The 20,687-nt window shown below is 39.7% G+C and overlaps 1 protein-coding gene across 2 annotated transcripts in view; it reads left to right on the forward strand.

Moving 5' to 3' along the window:
• Positions 1 to 20,687, forward strand: part of LOC134358439 (rho GTPase-activating protein 22-like) — a 520,442-nt gene that overhangs the window by 140,337 nt on the left and 359,418 nt on the right. For both annotated transcript variants that reach the window (XM_063070661.1, XM_063070660.1), the window contains exon 3: positions 20,121 to 20,208. In XM_063070661.1, coding sequence (XP_062926731.1) covers positions 20,121 to 20,208 — 88 coding nt within the window. The remainder of the gene's footprint in view (positions 1 to 20,120; positions 20,209 to 20,687) is intronic.

Below are 20,687 nucleotides of genomic sequence, written 5' to 3' on the forward strand. Positions count from 1 at the left end.
GAGGGGAAAAAGTAGCCAAGGTAAACATGGGCTCTCAAGAGGTCAGACTAGGTTATCAAAAATGAGAAAAAAAGGCAGGGAATTTGAACAACTATTTTATATCTACTTTCAGAATAGAAAACATTAAAAATTCCATTACGGATGACTCCCACATTACAACAGGTTAGGTAACAAAAATTCACCCTTACAAATACACAAATCACCACCAAAAACTCTGAGGTACAGAATAAACCTTCACTCTCACAATGATCATAACTCTCTTTTAATTCACATTTCTTGACACGTGCACTGATAATGTGGCTTGGCGTTACCGAATTTCGTGATACAGATGGTTTTTTAGGTATGCAACTATCACCTTAATGTGGGATCGACTATAATCACACAAAAAAAAATCAGATGGCAGTGAAACTTAATGTCATTACCACTGGGAAAAGGTACTGGGTAAAGCAGTGAGCCTAAAGGCTGACTAGGCTGGCTACGGAGATAGTGGATACATCACTGTGATAGTCAGAATTCCCCAGATGTCGGAAAGATTGTGCCAGATTGGCAAATGAAACACCCTATTCAGGGAGATGCTGGCAGCCTACAGAGTCATTAGCCTAACACTTAACTCTGGGGGAAATGCTGGAATCCATTATTAAGGAAGAGGTGGTAAGATATTTAGATGTTAGAAACAAGTTTATTAGATTTCTTCAGGGGTGTAACTAGCTGAGTGGTGCAAGGTAAGTGCTTATTCCCAATCCTATGTTCTCAAATACCTCCTGGAAATGCAACTAAATTCTATTTGTTTGTTCCGGCATGCTGACTTTTCTCAGGATAACATTCTAAATCACTTCAAAGACTGAACTTGTATGGCTTCTTTCAACTTTATGTAATTTGCCAAGCCAATGTACTGATACAGTCACAGACATAATCCTTGTCTCAAGCCTTGACTCAAACTCTGGCTCCTAGTTTCAAGTTTCTATTTTTGAGTCATGGAGGCATAGAACGCCATAGCACAGAGAAAGGCCCTTCGGCCCTTCTAATCTGTGCCACACTATTCCCTGCCCCATTGACCTGCACCCAGATCAAAGCACTCCATACCCCTCCCATCCATGTACCTATCCAAATTTCTCTTAAATGTTGAGGGCGAACCCAGATCTACCAGTTCCACTGGCAGCTCCTTCCACACTCTCACCATCCTCTGAGTAAATATATTCCCCCTCATGATCCCCTTAAACAGTTCACCTTTTACCCTTAACCCTTGACCTCTGGTACCGGTCTCTCCAGCCTCAGTGGAAAAAGCCTGCTTGCATTTACCCAATATATACCCCACATAATTTTGTGTACCTCTATCAAATTTCCACTCACTCTCCTTCACTCCAGGGAATAAAGTCCGAACCTGTTCAACTTTTCCCAATAACTCAGGTCCTCGTGTCCTGGCAATGCTCTTGTAAATTTTCCCTGCACTCTTTCAATCTTATTGATATCTTTCCTGTAGTTAAGTGATCAGAAATGCACAAAATACTTCAATGTCTTATACAATTTCAACAAAACATACCAACTCCTGTACTCGGTACTTTGACTTATCGAGGCTAATGTGCCAAAAGCTCTCTTTATGACCCTATCTATGAATCTGCATTCCCAAATCCCTCTATCCCACCGCACTGCTCAGTGTCCTACCTATCACTGTGTCAGTCCTGCCCTGGTTTTCTCTCACAAGGTGTAGCACCTCAAACTAATCTGCATTAAATTCCACCTGCCATAGATCATCTAACAATATCAAATTACTTAATGTTATTCAGGCATGTCAACAACAGGCAGTGGACGGCTTGATGGTTTCCTTAGATGCAGAAAAGGCCTTTAATTGTGTTGAATGGCTGTATCCTTTTTTCATTTTAGAATGATTTGGTTTGGGCAATAATTTTATTAAGTGGATGAAGGGTGCATATCACCACTACTTTTCAAACTGGTGATCGAGCCATTGGCTGAGGCTATTCAGTGAGACCCCAAAATATCTGCTCGAGACATAGGACTAAAGTCACATAAAATTACATTGTATGCAGATGATGTTCTAATTTTCTTATCAAACCCTGCTATATCAGTGCGCCACCTTATACAATGCATCAATTCAATTAGCGCCTTTTCAGGTTATAAAATCAACTTTACTAAACCAGATGTTATGCTTCTGGGAAATCTGCAGCAGGTACCTGACACTCATGGTGTTTTCCCCTTTAAATGGTCGCAGACAGGTTTTGTTTACTTGGGCATATTTATCACACCTACGTTTGATCAATTATTCAAAGCCAACTTTACACAGTTATTTGACAAAATCAAACAGGATCTTGAGCGATGGAGCACTCTTCCCATTTCTTTGCTTGGCCAAATATCCTTGCTCAAAATGAACATTCTTCCTCGTCTGCTCTACCCAATATGAATGATTCCAGTCACTTTTACCCAACAGGTACTTAAAAAAAATGGCTGGTTTGTTTCTTTCATCTGGAACAAAAAAAGACCCTGTAGTACAATGTCTTAAGTTACAGCTTCCCAGTAGTCTAGGGAGTCTGGATTTTCCAGACCTCAAAAAATATCAATTAAGTTCCTTTTTATCTTATGTGATTGACTGGGTTTGCAGGGACCCCTTCTCAATTTGGCTGGACATTGAAGCCTCACAAACAAAATGCCCTCTTATTAATTTGCTTTTCCTCAATAAGATGAAACTAGTTAAGGAATAGCGTCGCAATTAATACAGTCAGGGCTTGGAGGGCGGTGCGACAAATTGAGGGCAACGCAGCGAAAATATCACCCTTTACTCCCATAACCGGCAGTCCAGATTTTCAGCCTAGCATAATGGATTCCGGATTTAAACTTTGTATCTAAGGGTATTTTCCATCTAGGAGATTTGTTTGAAGGAGGAACTATTTAAAATTTAACATACCCAACAAGGATCCTTTTTGTTTCTTTCAGATAAGAGATTATATACAGAAAAAAACATCATTATTAACTGATTTCTATAGTTCTGACATAGAAGAGAAGGTGTTTCGTTCTAAGGGTGAAGTCTCTATTAGTACTTTTTACAGCATCCTGAGGGAATGTTCTTGTGGAGAGGCTGAGCAGCTCGGAAGGGTCTGGGAGGAAGAGCTGGGAGTAGAAATTACAGTTGAAACATGGGAAGACATCTATGATAATGCAAAGAAGATTTCAGTTTGTAATAGAACTAAAACATTGCAACTCAAAATTCTGCATTGAGCCCATCTGACTCCAGATCATCTCTCGAAATTTAAGACGGGGTTTCTCCAACGTGTTCTAAATGTAAAGTAAATACTGGAACTTTCACCCTCTGCTTTTGGACTTGTCCCAAATTTCAGGCATACTGGAGAAATGGAAAAGATTCTGAGGATGCTGCTTGAACTGGATCCAATGTCTTTTCTCTTAGGCTTACCCAGCAGTCGTATTATTAATGCACATCAGAAAAAACTTTTTAACATCCTGACTTTTTGTGCAAGGAAGGACATTTTACTTTGTTGGATATGCAATAAGGCCCCTGGACTTTTTGGTTGGCGTAAATTAATCATGGAATACATTCCTCCGGACTTTTTCACACTCAAAAACAAATAGTTTTCATAAAACATGGCAACCTTTTCTGCAGTATTTAGATGTAAACCTGTCTGCTATACTAATAAGGGCTTTTGTATAGGATGTTGTGGGTGATGTCTATATTTTGATGGAAGTGTTCTGATACTTGATATCTGTGAGGGGAAGAAATGTAAATGTAAGCTTATCTGGAAATTGAAAGTTTTGTTATGTCGAGCAAAAAAAATTAAAAATTATATTTAAAAAAATTCCACCTGCCATTTTTCAGCCTGTTTTTCCAGCTGGTCTGAGTCTTGCTGCAAGTTTTAATAGTCTTCACTGTTTACCATGCCCCCAATCTTAGTGTCATCCACAAATTTACTCATCCAGGTTACTACATTATCCACCAGATCATTGTTATAGATGACAAACACCAATGGACCCAGCACCGATCCCTGCAGCACACCACTTGTCACAGACCTGCAGTCAAATAAATAGACTCATCCTTTACCCAGAAAATCAAAGGTTCAAAGATCAAATTTAATGTCAGAGAAATGTATACAATATACATATTGAAATGCCTTTTCTTTGCAAACATCCACGAAAACGGAGAAGTGCCCCAAAGAGTGAACGACAGTTAAACATGAGAACCCCAAAGTGCCCCCCCACCGGCTCGCCTCCCTCCCGTGCGTAAGCGGCAGCAAGCAATGATCCCTCTCCCCCCTCACCAGCAAAAAAGTGCATCGCTACCATCACCGAGCCCAAGCATGTGCTAAGCAATAGCAAAGACACAGACCAAAGTTATCCCAAAGGCTTCGCATTTCATCCGATATTCGACAAACCACAGGTTGTCTCTCCCTGGCAAGGGAGAGGGAGGTGTCCCCCATTTTTACAGCGAGCAGGAGACAGAACAACAGCCCACTGGTTTACGATGTTAGAAGTCTGTTTCATCGGTTTTTTTTGAGCTGTGTCCAAAGATCACAAAGACCTCAGGTCTTCGGGTCCACAGCGGAAGATTTTCTGTCCTCCCCAATGACACGCGAGTCTCCCGCTGTGACACCGACCCTCGATCTGCCCAACTCCAGAGCCCCGAGATCTTAGGCTTCCGAACACGATCGAGACTCTGAGGTCAAACCCTTGGCATGTCAAATAACGGTGTCATGTAATTTATTTTTTATTGAATTTCATCATCAAACAAACATTTCCACAAGATGAATTTCAGACACTGTACATATATATCATATAGTCATATTTGTCACAAATCTCCACATAATACTTATCTGAGGTATACACAAATAGAAAGGAGAGGAAAGAAAGAACAATCGAAAGAAGAAAACTTATGTACAGTGTAGGGAGTGATCTTTTTTTTACAACATATTCATTGACTTGTGAGAATAAAATCAGGCCTATGAGGTGTTATGTAGTTAAACCTTTTTTTCCAGTATGAATAAAATTGCTCCAACTTATGATTAACAGATGCTGTTATCTTCTCCATTTTGCAAATGTCTATTGTAATTTCCACCCATACATTTAAAGTTGGGCTCTCCTGTGATAACCATTTCCTTCTAAAGGTTTTTTTTCCAGCCACCAGCAGTACATTCATTAAATACTTGTCTCTTTTCAACCATTCTTGAGGTATAAACCCAAAATATATGGTCTTACTCTCTAAGGGTATTTCACATTTAAAAATGTCTTGTAGGGCGTTATGTATCCCACTCCAACAGTCTTTGATAATGGGGCATTCCCAGAAAATATGATAATGGTTTGCATTTTGATTTCCACAATTTCTCCAGCAAACAGGGAGGTTACTATCATAATGGGGTTCTGAGAGGGTGTAATAAAATATCTTATCAAGTTTTTCCACCCAAACTCCCTCCATTTCTGTGAACTAGTACACTTCCATTGATACCTCCATATTATTGTCCAGTCTTCCTCAGATAATATTATCCCTCCTTCCTTCCCCCATTTTGTTTTAACGTATGAAGTCGAATGTGTTTCAAGATTTGACAAACCCTTATACATGTTTGAAATTATTCTACTACCGTTGTCTGAATTATATGCTTTTCTAAGCAGCTCTATCAGACATATACTTGCCTTGGTTACATTTTTAACCATCCTATTAACATACTGTTGCATCTGTAAATACCGGTAAAAGTCTTGTTTTTCTAATAAGTGTTTCTCTTTGAGCATTTCAAAACTGAACAGTGTTCCTTCTTTCATTACATTGCAAATAGCTGTTATTCCTTTAGCTGTTCAGTCCTTAAATCTAGCATCCAGTTTATTCGGCGTAAAATCAGAGTCATATGCACATCATTTAAGAATTGCGATGTCTCTCTCTAGTTTATATTCTTTTATAATAGTTTTCCATATTTTAAGAGTCCATTTCACCCACGGGTTGTCAATATTATTCATGTAACTTTGTAGGTTGTTATCAGCCAAAATTGCTTGTATGGGGATGGAAAGTTTCCTCTCCTCAATGTTTTTCCATTGAGCATCATATGATGGGTTGCACCAGCATATCACGGCTCTCAACTGTGCTGAAAAATAATAATCTCTAAGAGAAGGTAGGCCCCATCTCCCCTTTTCCTTGGCTAATTGCAAAGTTTTGAGACGAACCCTAGGCCTTTTAGCTTGCCATATATATCTTGCTAGCATCTTGTTCCATTCATAGAATTGATTTTGGTTAATCTCTATTGGTAGGGTCTGAAAGAGAAATAGTCTGGGCAGTATATTTATTTTAATAGATTCAATCCTTGAACTGAGACCAAGAAAAGGAATTAGGTTCCATCTTGTTATATTATTTTTTTTATATATAGGCTGATAATTGCATTCTGATAATTTTGCCAAATCTTTTGGCATAGTGATGCCCAAATATTTAGCGGACTCTGTTTGCCATGCCCAAGGATATCTACTTTCAATTTCTCTTGGTGGGCTATAGTTGGGATTTATCTATGTTGATCTTGTATCCTGATAATTGGCCATATTGTTCAAAGGATTGCATCAATTTAGGTAAAGAGTATGTTGATTGCCCTAGATAGATCAAAATGTCATCCGCGTAACAGGCCAATTTATGCTCTGTCCCTTTAATAGTAATTCCCCTGATATCTTCATTTTGTCTGATGTATTGAGCTAATGGTTCCAGATATAATGTGAAGAGTAGCGGTGACCATGCCCAACCCTGTCCTGTGCCCCTTTCTAGGGTAAAACTATTAGTTAAATATCCATTGATTTTAATCCTGGCAGTAAGATTGTCATATAGTGTGCCTGTATAGTTTTAACAATTGTGTCATGTAGACCAAATCTATGTAAAACTCTGTAAAGAAAATTCCAATTAACCAAATCAAATGCCTTTTCAGCGTCCACACTTACCACTATTGCTTCAATTTCATTTTTTATATGATCCATAATGTGAAGTATCCTTCGTATATTGTCTTGCGTTTGGCATAGTTGTATAAAACCTGTCTGATCATTATATATCAGTGTGGGTAGAAACTCTTCTAATCGTTTGGCCATGATGGAGGTAAATATTCTATAATCCACATTAAGAACAGATATTGGTCTAAATGACCCACATTCCATTTTATCCTTGCCTTCTTTCGGTATAGCTGAGATTATCGCCTCCTTCCAGCTGGGAGGCATTTGCATCTTTCTTAGAGCCCAGTTCAGTGTGGGGAGTAAAACAGGAATTAACTCACTTCTAAACTCTTTATACCACTCTGCCGTATATCCATCTGATCCTGGTGACTTGCTTAATTTAAGCCTACTAATTGTAGTTTTTAGTTCAGCTTCAGTTATGTCAGCAGTCATCATTCTATTTTGTTCTTTGCTTAAAGTGGGTAACTCTAAAGAATTCAGGAAGGTGTCAATTTGGGTTATGCTGCCCCCTGGAACTTTGGAATACAGAGTTTTGTAAAACATTTCAAAAGCTTCTTGAATTTCACTTAGCTTATTTTTTTTTTATCACTTTTGTTCTTGGATCCCTAATTCTATGAATTGTATTTTCTGCTATTTTTTTTTCAGTTCCCATGCCAGTATTTTCATAGATTTAGATCCACTTTCATAGTGTCTGTTTCAGAAACATTATTTTTTTTCCAATTTCTTATGTAGCCAAACTATTAATTTCATTCCTAATTTTTTAAATTTCATCCAGTGTATCCTGTGCCCAACTCAATTTGTGTTTTTTTCTAGTTCCTTCAGCTTATTTTGTAATTCATCTAATGTTTTATTCCTTCTTTTTCTTATATGAAGATATCGCTATAATTTTCCCTCTTAAGGCAGCCTTCAGAATATCCCATAGAATGGGAGGTGAAACCTCTCTTTTATCATTGAATATCAAGAAAAAGACCAATTTCTTTTTTAATTTGTTCCTTAAAATAGGAATTATTGAGTAGACGTGAATTTAGTTTCCAAATAGTATTCTTTGGTTGTAGGTCAAAATCAACAGATAAATATATAGGTGCATGGTCACTTACACCTGTTGTCCCAATTCCACTGGTGATTATTTTGTCTCTATCTTTTCCAATTGTTATTAAATCGTCTATTCTTGTATATATGGAATGGGGACAGAATAATGAGTGTAATCCCTTCTGTCGGGGAAAAGGTCCCTCCATATATCAATTAGACCAACATCCTCAAAAAGAGTGTTAACTTTCTCATCTAAGGACTTTGTTTCATAAGTTTTTTCTAATGGAAGAGTCTAACTTTGGTTGTAATTTAAATTTAAGTCTCCGCCACATATCAAGAGACCTTTTGTTTCCGTTAGCATAATATTAGTAATTTTCTGGAAGAAACTAATATCACTTCCTGGGGGTGCATATATATTCAATAAAGCAACTAGATTTCCATCTACATTCCCCCTTACCAGAATATATCCGCCCTCCTTATCTCCCATTTCGAATACTTTTTCAAAATTTAGCTTGCTTGAGATGAGAATAGCAACCCCTCTTCTATGTCCTGATTTATATGAGGAGAGAAACAAATTAGTGAAGCCCATTCTCTTTAATTTTCCATGCTCATTATCACTTAAGTGAGTTTCCTGTAAATATACTACATGGGCTTGTCCTTTTTCTCATTTTTGATAGAATTTTACTGCGCTTGACTGGATTCAACAGCCCATTAACATTAAAAGAAATGAATTTTACTTTGTCCTTAGCCATGTGTATTTATCTGTTAGTATATCATTGAAATTTGCAGAATATAACTTAACCCTGAACAAATAAGAGCCAAGAAATGCGAATAATAAAAAAAAGGTAATGAAGGTGTGATTCCAAGGCTGGGGTCTCTAGATCACCCTGGGTTGAGCTAGAAGAAACGCCTAGCCATGGGGGAAAGCCCCTCCTACCTGTGAGTTGAGGGCCCCCGCTGCAGTATCTATAAAAGTAAGTTAAAAAATCTATGTCCGTTACACAGAAATGATTTCCCTGTGTATTCCTCCCATGTATATGTTCTCACTTAGGTGGGGAAAAAGGAATGAATGAATGAATTTTTAAAAATTGAGTAATATAAAATCCACATTATAATATGTATTTATCGAGATAGGTATACCACTGTCTATTTTTGCTTCCGTTTAGATTATCAGCACTTTTAAAGTTAGCCAAACCTTATGGCTCTTCTGGAGGAGGTGAGAGCTGTCCTCGGAGAACTGACAGTCTCTTCCTACTATCCTTCTCTCATCCTGCTCCCATCCGCTGCTTTCTCGGTTCTCTTACTATTTCCCAAGCAGTTCGGGATAACTGCTCAGCCAGGCTTTCTCTCGGTCTGACCACGCTAATGGACAGTCCTCTGTCGTTCATGTCTGTAGTCACCTCTTCCATCATCTGGTATAGTTGTATCCCCTCTTGGTGAAATACCCTCAGTTTAGCAGGGTACGGGGTTTGGAATTTAAGCTTTTCTTGCTTTAATGTTCGTTTCGCTTTGAAATATTCCTTCTGTCTCTGTAGGACCGCCGGGGGGTAATCATGGTCGAAGAATATTAACTTCCCATTCCAAAAAAACCCTCTTCTTACCCCAAGCCCTTCATAGAATCTCTGCCTTGCTCTTGAATTGAAGGAATTTAAGTACTATTGAGCGCGGTTTACTTTCTCTGTCTCCGGGAGGCTGCAGGACGAGCGAACGATGCATCCTCTCAATTTCAATCTCCATGGTCTGGGGAATCTCCAGCACTTCCCGCAGCAGCTTGTCTACAAAGTCTATCATCGATAATCCCTCTGCTCCTTCGGGAACATTATAAATCCTGATATTTTTCCATCGCGATCTTCCCTCCTGGTCAAGCAATTTACTTTCCTGTTGATTTAATATTTTTATTGTCTTATTTAGCATCTGTTCCACGTTTTGCACGCGATCTTCCCCCTTCTCAATTCGGGTCTCCGCCACCGCTATTTTCTGATTGACGTTGGCGAACTCTGACTTTATATCATTGATTTGCGGTTTTATATCTTTTTGGACTTCCCTTACCTCTTCCAAAATTTTTGTCATATTTACCGCTTCGCCTGCACGAGGCCCGGCGTCAGCCTCGCTGCCACGTGCACGGGTCGGAGAGCCGCGCGCGGCGTCTCTCTCTTCCATAGGATCCACAGTGGCGCTTTTTTTTCCTCCATTCTTTCTCCCCTTATGAATTCAGATATTTTTGAAAGATTTTATATTTGATGGATTAATGGGGCAAAATATGTGTTTTTTCCGGAGGAGCTGTTGATTTAAACTACCATTCTGAACGATGACGTCACCGGAACCCTCAAAAAGTTTTCTTGCTGATTTTCAACATTGTTCCAATTTTAAAGATAATATCTGAGCTTTATCATTTGCCCTCAGGGGAAAAAAATCATACATTAAGGAACAGGTTAGTAAACTAATCAATGTGAATAACTAACAATCCTAGCAACTTATGAAATGCATTAAAATTCAATAAATAATTGGCTTGAGTAGTTCAATATTCAACAGAATAAATGTGCAAAGTTATTTAAATAATGAAGTTTAAATGTACGTATGACCATGGTGTTAATTTCTACTCATGAAATGTGTTAAAATTCCATAAATAGTATCTTGAATAGTTAAGTATTCTACAGAATAAAAGAGCAAAATTATTTTAAAATTAATTTTATATGCATGAATGACCATAGGTAAATAATAGCAATGAACAGAAATGTTCCAAGGCAGTAGTTAGAATGCCTGTTTAATCCAAATTGTTTCTGCTACCCATCTAAGGAAAATGAATGAGCTGGGAACATCAGGCTAGATAGAGCATCACATGATCTTTTCTGCATCACTCTTCCCTCCCCCCATCTACAATCCAGTGGGAGCCCAATATCCAGGGATAAACTGCAGTCCAATTTGTAAAACTTCAATCAAAATAAATAAGCTCATTAGTATAAACATATAAATACCAGAAATAAAGTCCATGGCAGTGTATGTTTGATGATTTGAAAACATAAGATATCAACATTCAACAGATCAGGCCACGTCTGTGGAAGTGGAAACAAAGTTGATGTGGCAGGTTGAAGACCCTTTATTACAGCTGCCTGATGGTTATTTGTTGACAATTGCACTGGTGCACATGGACTTCTCATTGCAAGTATCTTCAGAACCTCATCTTCACCATCTTCACCACATTTAAGTTGGCCATAATTGAAGAACAAACCAGGAGAAGTGTAAACCACCTGTTGGGTTTGGTGAAGGTTCTTCAAACTAAAACATTCATCTGTTTCTCTTCTCACTGAAGCTGTCTGACCTGCTGAGTACTTCCAGTATTTGCATTTTTTGATTTGCTGTTGGGTAGTTGCCATGCTTTGGAGTCAAGCCCCACTGTTAGCTGATCTGTATGGATCTGTTTGACTAGACCTCGGGTTTATAACTTGCTTCTAATTGGCTGTTGGGTATCAGCAGACACTGTGACAGGTAAATAGCTTTCTGCTGGGATACTGAACTGTGCACAAGTGGAAAATCTCTGCCTTGACTTCCAGCCTGTGTAGAGTTATCAGGTCTCAGATAAGTGTAACCGGGTGACCAGTGGATCTTATTCAGTATCGTTAAAAGTGTACTTAGACATCCACCCGGGTAAAGCTAGAATAGTCTGTGCCTTTAAGGGACATGGTAATGTCATCACACACGTGCGGGATAGTGGGGAGACCATTTTGCTTTCTGCTGAAGACGTGGTAAGGTGTTGGAAGTGAGTTCTCCCCAGAGTGTGCTGGGCATGGTGAGGAAAGGTGAGCATTAATTGACAATATCCATGTGAATTCGTTTATGCTTGTTGGCGGATCGAGAATATTGGTAACTTGACATGTCTTACATGTGGATGCTTTAGATTTCCACAAGTGAAGAAATCAACACTGGATAGCGTGGCTTATACTAAGTTCCTCGCCATCCAAGTCGGTCAGTCTTCCTGTAATTTAACTACCAGGCAATACCTTGTAAAAGTTGTGCCAAAGTGTACCTTTTGTCTAACTTTATTGTATCGGGACTGATTGTGCATGTAACCGCGTAGCGTGAATGTTTAGTCTCTGTTTGGAAGTTCAGCACATGTGTACGTCTTACATGAGATGTATTCGCTTACATTTTTCGCTGTTATGTATAAAATGCAGGGTGGGTGGGATTCTAATGTTGTTTGTATTGTGTTCCTTCAGGATTGCCACTACCGTATTAGTTCCATATTTGTACCGTAATTGTACTGTATTTGTACCGTATTAGTTCTGGTATTTTTATACTGCATACGCAATTCTGTCCATACACAAGGGTGTGAATCGAAAGTTAAACTGAGATTGTAACGGCAAGAACTGGTTGTAAATTCATTTGTTTTGTTTCGCGACCCTCTTCTGGCACTTAAACATCGAAAACCGATAAAGGAATTAAAACCTGAAAAAGTCTTTGTTGTCCTGAGTGTGTACTTTTCCCCAGGCTGCATAAGATAGAGAGAGATTCCCATGCCACGGCACTAAGGTTAGAACATGTGACTCCTGCTTTTGAAGGTTAACCAACAATGCACAGGGCTTTCAGCCTATCTAGTTTGTGATGACAATCAAGCACCCATTTTCACTAATCCTGCATAATTTCCATTACTGTATTCTCCCTACATTCTCATTAATTCTCCCCACAACCTCATCTTCCACCACTCACCTACATACTTGGAGTAATTTACAGCAGCCGGTTGGTCTACCGATCTGCACATCTTGGGACATGGGAGGAAACCAGAGCACCCAGGAGAAATCCGTGTGGTCACAGGGTGAACGTACAAACTTCACACAGACAACGTCCAAGGTCAAGTCTGAATCTGGGTCGCTGGCACTGTGAGACTGCAGCTCTGCCAGCTACACCACTGTACTGCCACAACTTCTGGCCAAGTTCTGGTGAGGTCTCAGGGTACTTTGAGTCACTTGATAAAATAGGCCTTAGCATGGTTTCCTCAAAGGAAATCTCATCTGACTAATCTGTTGGGATTCTTTGAAGAAATAACAAGTAGGATAGACAAAGGAGAATCACTTTATGTTGTGTACTTGAATTTTCAGGAGGCCTTTGACAAGGTGCGACACATGAGGCTACTGAACAAGCTATAAACCCGTGGTATTGCAGGAAATATTCCTGCATGGATAAAGCAGTGGCTAATTAGCAGGAGGCAAAAAGTGGGGATAAAGGGAGCCTTCTCCAGTTGTGGCTGCCAGTGACTAGTGGTGTTCCACAAGGATCTTTCTTGGGAATTATTCTTTTTATGTTATGTTAGTGATTTTAATGATGGAATTGATGGCTTTGGTGCTAAGTTTGCATGCGATATAAAGATAGGTGGAAGGGCAAGTAGTTTTGTGGAAATAAAGGCTACAGAAGGACTTAGACAAATTAAGAGAATGGGCAAAGAAATGGCAGATGGCATATGGTTTCAGGAAGTGTGTGGCCATGCACTTTGGTGGGAGAAATGAAAGAGTTAACTATTTTCTAAATAGAGAGAAAGTACAACAAAAACTGAGATGCAAAGGGACTTGACACCTATTGTGAGCAGGTTTGGGCCCCTTATCTTAGAAAGGATGTGCTGAAACTAGAGAGAGTTCAAAGGAGCTTCACAAAAAATTCCAGGATTGAATGGCTTGTCATATAAAGAGTGTCTGATGGCTCTTGGTCTGTTTTCACTTGAATTCAGAAGAATGAGGGTGACCTCATTGAAGCCTATCAAATGGTAAAAGGCTTTGATAGAGTGGATGTAGAAAGGATGTTTCCTATGGTGGGAGAGTCTAAAATATGGTACAGCCTCAGAATAGAAGGACGTCCTTTTAGAATGGAGATGAGGAGGAATTTCTTTAGCCGGGGAGTGTTGAATCTGCGGAATTCTTTGCCACTGGTGCCTGTGACAGCCAAGTTTTGTGCAGAGTATATTTAAGGCAGAGGTTGATAGATTCTTGATTTGTCAGGGCATGAAGCGATACAGAGAGAAGGCAGGAGATTGGAGATCTAGAAGAAAACTAGATCGGCCATGATGAAATGGCGGGGCCAAATGGCCTAATTCTGCTCCTATATCTTATAGTCTTTTGGACTTATAATACACTCTGCAAGTCCCTAATAAGCGATCAATAATAGTTTCTAGAGCGGTTGACCATCTCAGCTCCAAAAAACAAAATGATGGAAGAACTGAGTGGCTTATGCAACATCTTTTGAGGGACAGTCAGCAGCTTGGATTGAGACAAATCATCTGGATTTAGAGGGGAAATGATCAGAATAAAGAGGTGAAGGAGGGTGTGGAGTGAGAGCTGATGAGAGGTAAGTGGATGCAATTGTGGAGTGGTTGATTGGAGGAGGGAAGAGTGGAAGTGGTGACAGAGGCTGGGAGGTGATAGGTGGAGGTAACAAAGGGCTGCAGATGATGGGAAATGAAAGCACAGAACCAAGCAATGGTGGTGGATGGGCAGATAGCAGCAGGACGGGGAGGAAACCCAGTGGAAGGAGTCTGTGGATGTTGGCAGGTTGGGTGGGTGGAGGAAGGAAGGAAGGGAAATGAAGCAAGATGGTGGGAGGAGTACGGATGGGTTTAGGAGGAACTGAGTCGATCAGGAGGAGGAGAGTGAACGTATCTGTACAGTTCACCCAGCTGTAGAAGTTGTCTCCAAATGTTGGCAAAACTCAAAAGGGTCCAATATCAAACTAAAACCACATAAAACTGCAGGTTCTGTAAAGCTGAAATAAAAATAGAAAATATTAGGAACCTTTGACAGGTCAGTAGCACTGGGCTCAGGGAAACACTTGGCAAGATTGACGGCTTCTAATCTTTCCGTCAGACTGAAGAGTTTGTCAGAGTTGTATAAACCTGAGATGCACCTTGACACAAAGAAAATTAGTCAAGGAGAAACATACAATATATATGAATATTCATCAATATACATTTTAAACCTTTTTGTGCAGTAACGGGACTGCTCTTTTTATTCCACATGACATCAGGATGAGGTATGTGTCTAGCCAAGGAGATAAAAATTATGATAAGAACTTGGTCCTGATGAAGGGTCTCAGCCTAAAATGTTGACTGTTTATTTCCCTCCATTGATGCTGCATGACCTGTTGAATCCCTTCAGCATGTTGTGTGTGTTCATTTAAAAAAATGGTGGATTCTGTTGCGAAAGTATGTTAAAATTTACAGAACCAAAGTGTCTAAGTACAGATATTATACAAAGAGATTCCAGTTCAACTGAAAATTGGAGCAGTCTCAAGCAGTTTGCCTTCTCCCCTTTATCTTTTAATCCACATGAAAGGTCTCAAACCAAAATATTGACTGTCCCTTTCCCTCTTCAGATGCTGACAAACTCACATAGTTCTTCCAGATTCCAGCATGAGCAAAGTTTAATCATCTAATTCTCTTCTTTTCCTCCTACTAATTCTTTCATCTTATATTAAACCAATGCCAACAAAACCATGTAGAGTGCCTGGTAGAATGGTGTGAGTACAACAACTTTAATCTCAAAGTGGACAAGAGTAAAGAGATGATTGTGGACTTTAGGACCACTCCTCACCACACATAAATTGGTCCTCTGTGGAGAGAGTTAGAAGCACAAAGTTTCAAGGAGTGTACATAATGGACAATTTCACTTGTCCCTCAACACCACCTCTTTAGTCAAGAAAGCATAGCTGCGTCTCCACTTCCTGAGGAGATCGATGCAAGTGAGACCCCCGACCCCCATATTCTAACCAATTTTTACAGGGGCACCATTGAGAGTGTCCTGACCAGCTGCATTGTCAATTGGTACAGGAACCACAAGACACTACAAAGTATCGTGAGGACAGCTGAGGAGATCATTGGGGTCTCTTTCTTTCACCCATTTAAGATACTTAACAGGAGTGCTGCTTAAGCAGGACTTTTAACATTGTCAATGGTCCCTCCCAATCATCCAACAATCTCTTTGGCCCATCAGGCAGGGGGTACCATAGCATTAGGACAAGGACTGTTAGGATGGGAAACAGCTTCTTCCCCCAGCCTGTGAGACTAAGCTCCAGTAGTGTTAAACTGTTTACTTTTTAACTTGTGACATAAATGCACCTTATTATTTGTTAATTTATTTGTCGTAATATTACTTAGCGAGTTGTGATTGAATTACACATAATGTGCTATGCACCAGTCCACAGGAATGCTGTTTCATTTGATGGTATACATGTAGACGGTTGAAATAACAATAAACTTGAACTTGTTCTCTAATTTAACTAAAAAAAACTGTCCTCAGAATCAGAAGAACCAGAATTTAGTTTTATTACAACTGACTAATATGATGTGATATTTGTTGTTTTGCAGCAGCAGTAGAGTGCAAAGACATAAAATTGCTATAAATTACAAAAATAATAAATAGTGCAAAAAAAAAAGAAATAATGAGAAACTGTTCATAGGTTCGTGGACCATTAAGAAAGCTGATGGCAGAGGGAAGACGATGCTTCTGAATTGTTGAGAGTGGGCCTTCAGGCTCTTGTACTCCTTTCTGATGGGAGCTGAATGGAGGAAAGTTTAGGGGAGCTGTCAAAGCTGTTATTTTTTCATTGAGTGTGGTGGGTGCCTTGGAATACACTGCTGGGAGTGATGGTAGATGTGGATACATAGGAGAAATTAAAAGATTTGGGTAGGCACATCGATGTAAGAAAAATGAAGAGGTGTGCATTGCATAGGAGGGAAGAATTAGGTTGATCGTGGAGTAGTTTTATATCGGTCAGCAAAACAACATAAGCTGAAGGGCTCATATTGTGCTGTGCTCTTCTATTCTCCATGTCTCAATGAGAAGAGGGCATGTCCTGGATGGTGATGGTCCCTTGTGATGGATGCCGCCTTCCTGAGGCACTACCTCTCGAAGATGCCCTCAATGATGGGGAAGATTTGGCTCATGGTGGAACTGGCTGAATCTACAAACCTCTGCAATCTCTTGCAATCCTGGACAATGGAGCCTCTATATCATGCTGTGATGCAATCAGTCAGAATGGTTTCCACCTTATATCTACAGAAAGTTGCAAGAGTCTTTGGTGACATGCAAAATCTCCTCAAACTTCTAACAATATTCAGCCGCGGGTGTGCCTTCTGCTTGACTGCATCAATATGTTGGGCCCAGGATAGATCTGCAGCGTCACTGGCAAACAAGAACCTTACCACTGCTGACCTTTCTCTGAGAGCTGATGCATGTTCTCCCGACTTCCCCTTCCTGAAGTCCGCAATCAAAAAAGGTCTTTCTTTCCTGCTTCGTCTATTTTAAACAGAGATGAAAATAGCTTTTTTTTTATAGAAATCCGGAATAAGAGTGTAATTCATGAGACTGCTGGCTAACTTCCTCATGGTAAAATGGAGCATTTGCTTGTCATGGGCTTTGTCAGACATAAGAGAAAAACCATTATGATTACAACAGAATCGTAGGTATTGATAGCAGAGAAAAATAAACTCAATGTCAATTTTGAAAGTGGACTTCCTCAGACTTAGCAATTTCACCCCGCTACTAATGTCGTGTGTGTTCAATAACAGTGATTTCTGTCACTTGACTCAATGTATGAGACATGTGTAATATCCAGAGGGTAGGGGCTGGCTGAGAATGATTTTGAGCTCATTTTGTCTTTGAAGAGGTTGCGACATTTTATAATATTCTACTTCTGGGTTTGTTGCTTGGCTTTAAAAATGAACAAATAAAATAAAAAGGGAGATTATAAAGTCCTTGTTGTTGTAAAGAGCCTCTTAACTCGAGAGGTTTAGAGTGATATTGTACAGAATTAGTCTCTTCGGCCTACTGAGCCCACACCACAGTAGCCCTTCACAGTAATCCTCTCCCAACAGATTCCTTCATCTCCAGCCCTTGACCTTTCCCACCCACCTGGCTTCACCTATCATCTTCTAGCTAGCCTCCTTCCCCTCCCCCCCACCACCTTTTTATTCTGGCATCTCCCTCCTTCCTTCTCGGTCCCGAAGTAGGGTCTCAGCCTGAAACATGGAATATCTGTTCATTTCCATAGATGCTGCCTGACCTGCTGAGTTCCTTCAGGATTTTGTGTGTGCTGCTTTATACTGATCCTCTTTGTCATTAACAAACAAAAGAAAATCTGCAGATGCTGAAAATCCAAGCAGCACGCAGAAAATGCTGGAGGAATGAAGCAAGCCAGGCAGCATCTATAGAAAAAGTACAGTTGACGTTTCGGGCCAAAACCCTTATTCTTTCCACTTTCTCAACAATTCCATCCTCCTCCAGATTCTACCACTCAGCTATACACTACGAGCAATTTATAATGGACAATTAACATACCAAACTATATGCCCTTGGCACGTGGGATGAATCTGGAGCACTTGGAGAAAACCCACAAAGTCTCAGGGAGAACCTGCAAACTCCACACAGATAGTACCCGAGGTCAGGATTGAACCTGCATCTCTGGCACTTTGAGACATTGGTTCTACTTGGTGTACCACTGGTTCCACTAGAAACGTCACCTACAATGACATTCAGTGGGGATTCTGTAAGTACAAATGTACAAATGCACAGATACTGTAGGCCTGTCAAAATGGGAGGCAGCAGATGGCAATGTGCTTATTTTTGCCAGGGTAAAAGTCAGTCACTCCTCACCATAAGTAAGATAAGGTGGAGAGAGGGGATGTTCTGATGTCTTTATAGCTGACAGTCCATTGTGATCTTTTGCAATGTTTTTATGCATTTGCATGTTAATGTGGAAAATGACTATACTGTGTGTTGAAGCCCTCTGAAGGTTAAAAATGTGTTTAGTAATCCATGCATCTCTGGAAGCAAAGACTGCAGCAACCTACTTCAGCATTCTTCGCTATTGGCAATATTTATGTAGCTTTGTATTGTCAGGCAAACTCTAAGAAGACTGACAACTCAGAAAAGTGAGACTGAAACTTGTATCTCTCCAATCCAAATGGTTGCTTCAACTTGTAGAGGACAAAAATCTCTTAATCACTGACTAGCAATCAGTTAATCAGTGATTAAGAAATGAGAGGTAAAATAACGATAAATTTCCAACAAATTCAATTAGTGAACAACAGGAATTCTGCAGATGCTGGAAATTCAAGCAACATACATCAAAGTTGCTGGTGAACGCAGCAGGCCAGGCAGCATCTATAGGAAGAGGCGCAGTCGACGTTTCAGGCCGAGACCCTTCGTCAGGACTAACTGAAGGAAGAGATTAGTGAATTCAATTAGTGAAAAGCCCTTTCTTTATACTGTTGGTTTTACATACAAAGATACTCATCAGCTTCAATACCTCAGCTTTAGCCAAGAGCTTTCCTGGCATCCTGGTAAGCTGATATGTTTATAAGAAATGGCCACTGAATTCCAGGGCAATGTGTGAGCAGAATTGCAGCCCACCTCACCGTTTGCCCTATACAACATTATTTTTCTTCATCTTTTCCTCAAAACATGAACTCACAGATATCAACAATGTGACCATGAAGACTGAGTTAAATACTTGGAGGAAAAAATTGCCATCGGGCCAACTGAAATATACAGAAAGTGTTCCTTTTCCATTGACTAATTACTTCTTGCCTTGTGTTCTTGGTTACCCCTTCCCTGAACTCATTCAAGAATTGATCATAAATCATGGATGAGTCATAAAACTCAGAAAGAATTTCACATGCAATAACATTTGTAAAGAGCTTTGACCATGAAACTGCTTATAGGAATTTAAGCAAGGAACGCTTGTGGAAGCTACCTGTTAAATTCTGACTCTACTGTATCCTTGCAAAAGTATGAAGGTCAATTACTGGTGGTGAATAATTCTTCAGGATTTAGGATGTTCATGCAAATACCTGCAATAAGTGATCAAACAATTCTTTCTATATATAGAAACTTCTCTTGTCCTGGTTAGGAGTGTTAAAGCTATCAATGCAGGACATTGTGCAGCCTCTGAACCGTTCAGATGTTTGTCTTTTACAGCATAGAGTTTCACCTAAAATGTCAGTCTGTCTTTCTCCCGAAGTGACATTCAGCTAAAATCCTAACCTAATTCCCAGTTGAGAGTCATAGTTATTATTTTCATACAGGGCATGCAATCTCATAACTCGTGTGTTGATCTCAATTTCAGTTGCATTGAAGACAATGCATTTAATCGCCACCAAAATACAAAGTTTTCTTTATCCCTAGGGATCTATCCAGTTGCAAGGGAGTCAAGTGAATGAGTTCACGGCAAATCCTGAGGAGCCTGGTAAACACCTCTTTGAGATTGTCCCAGGTAAGAAAGTTGAACTTGTTGCTCTCTGTTCCTATTTAGTTGAAGTTAAAGGTCCTTCAATGTTATTGTTCATTTTGATATGTTCTGTTCCTGTCCTGATTACAATGTGCATTTAGATTACTTCGTGATTTGTAAACCATCACTTAAACGTGATCTTGTACCCTGTATGTCACCATGTGGATATGTTAATCCAGCATTCACTGGTTTTGACACAACGGACAATTTGATTCATTTTGCTAACTGAGTGTCCACTTTGAATAATGATCATGATAGAATTTCCATTATTTCTCCTTTTGTGATCGCCAGTCTCTTGTGCTTTTTTTTGTCAGATGACAGCTAATCAATTCCTATATTTATTCCAAATCAATTCTGCTATGATTAAAAGTTTAAAAATATTTCTGGCAGTCCCTTTAAATGTTTTTTTTCATCTTCCTTTCTCTGATTATTTGGAGGAATTAACGTTGCCGCAGTGATCGTGT

Source organism: Mobula hypostoma, chromosome 18 (genome assembly GCF_963921235.1).
Source record: "Mobula hypostoma chromosome 18, sMobHyp1.1, whole genome shotgun sequence".
Lineage (NCBI taxonomy): Eukaryota > Metazoa > Chordata > Chondrichthyes > Myliobatiformes > Myliobatidae > Mobula > Mobula hypostoma.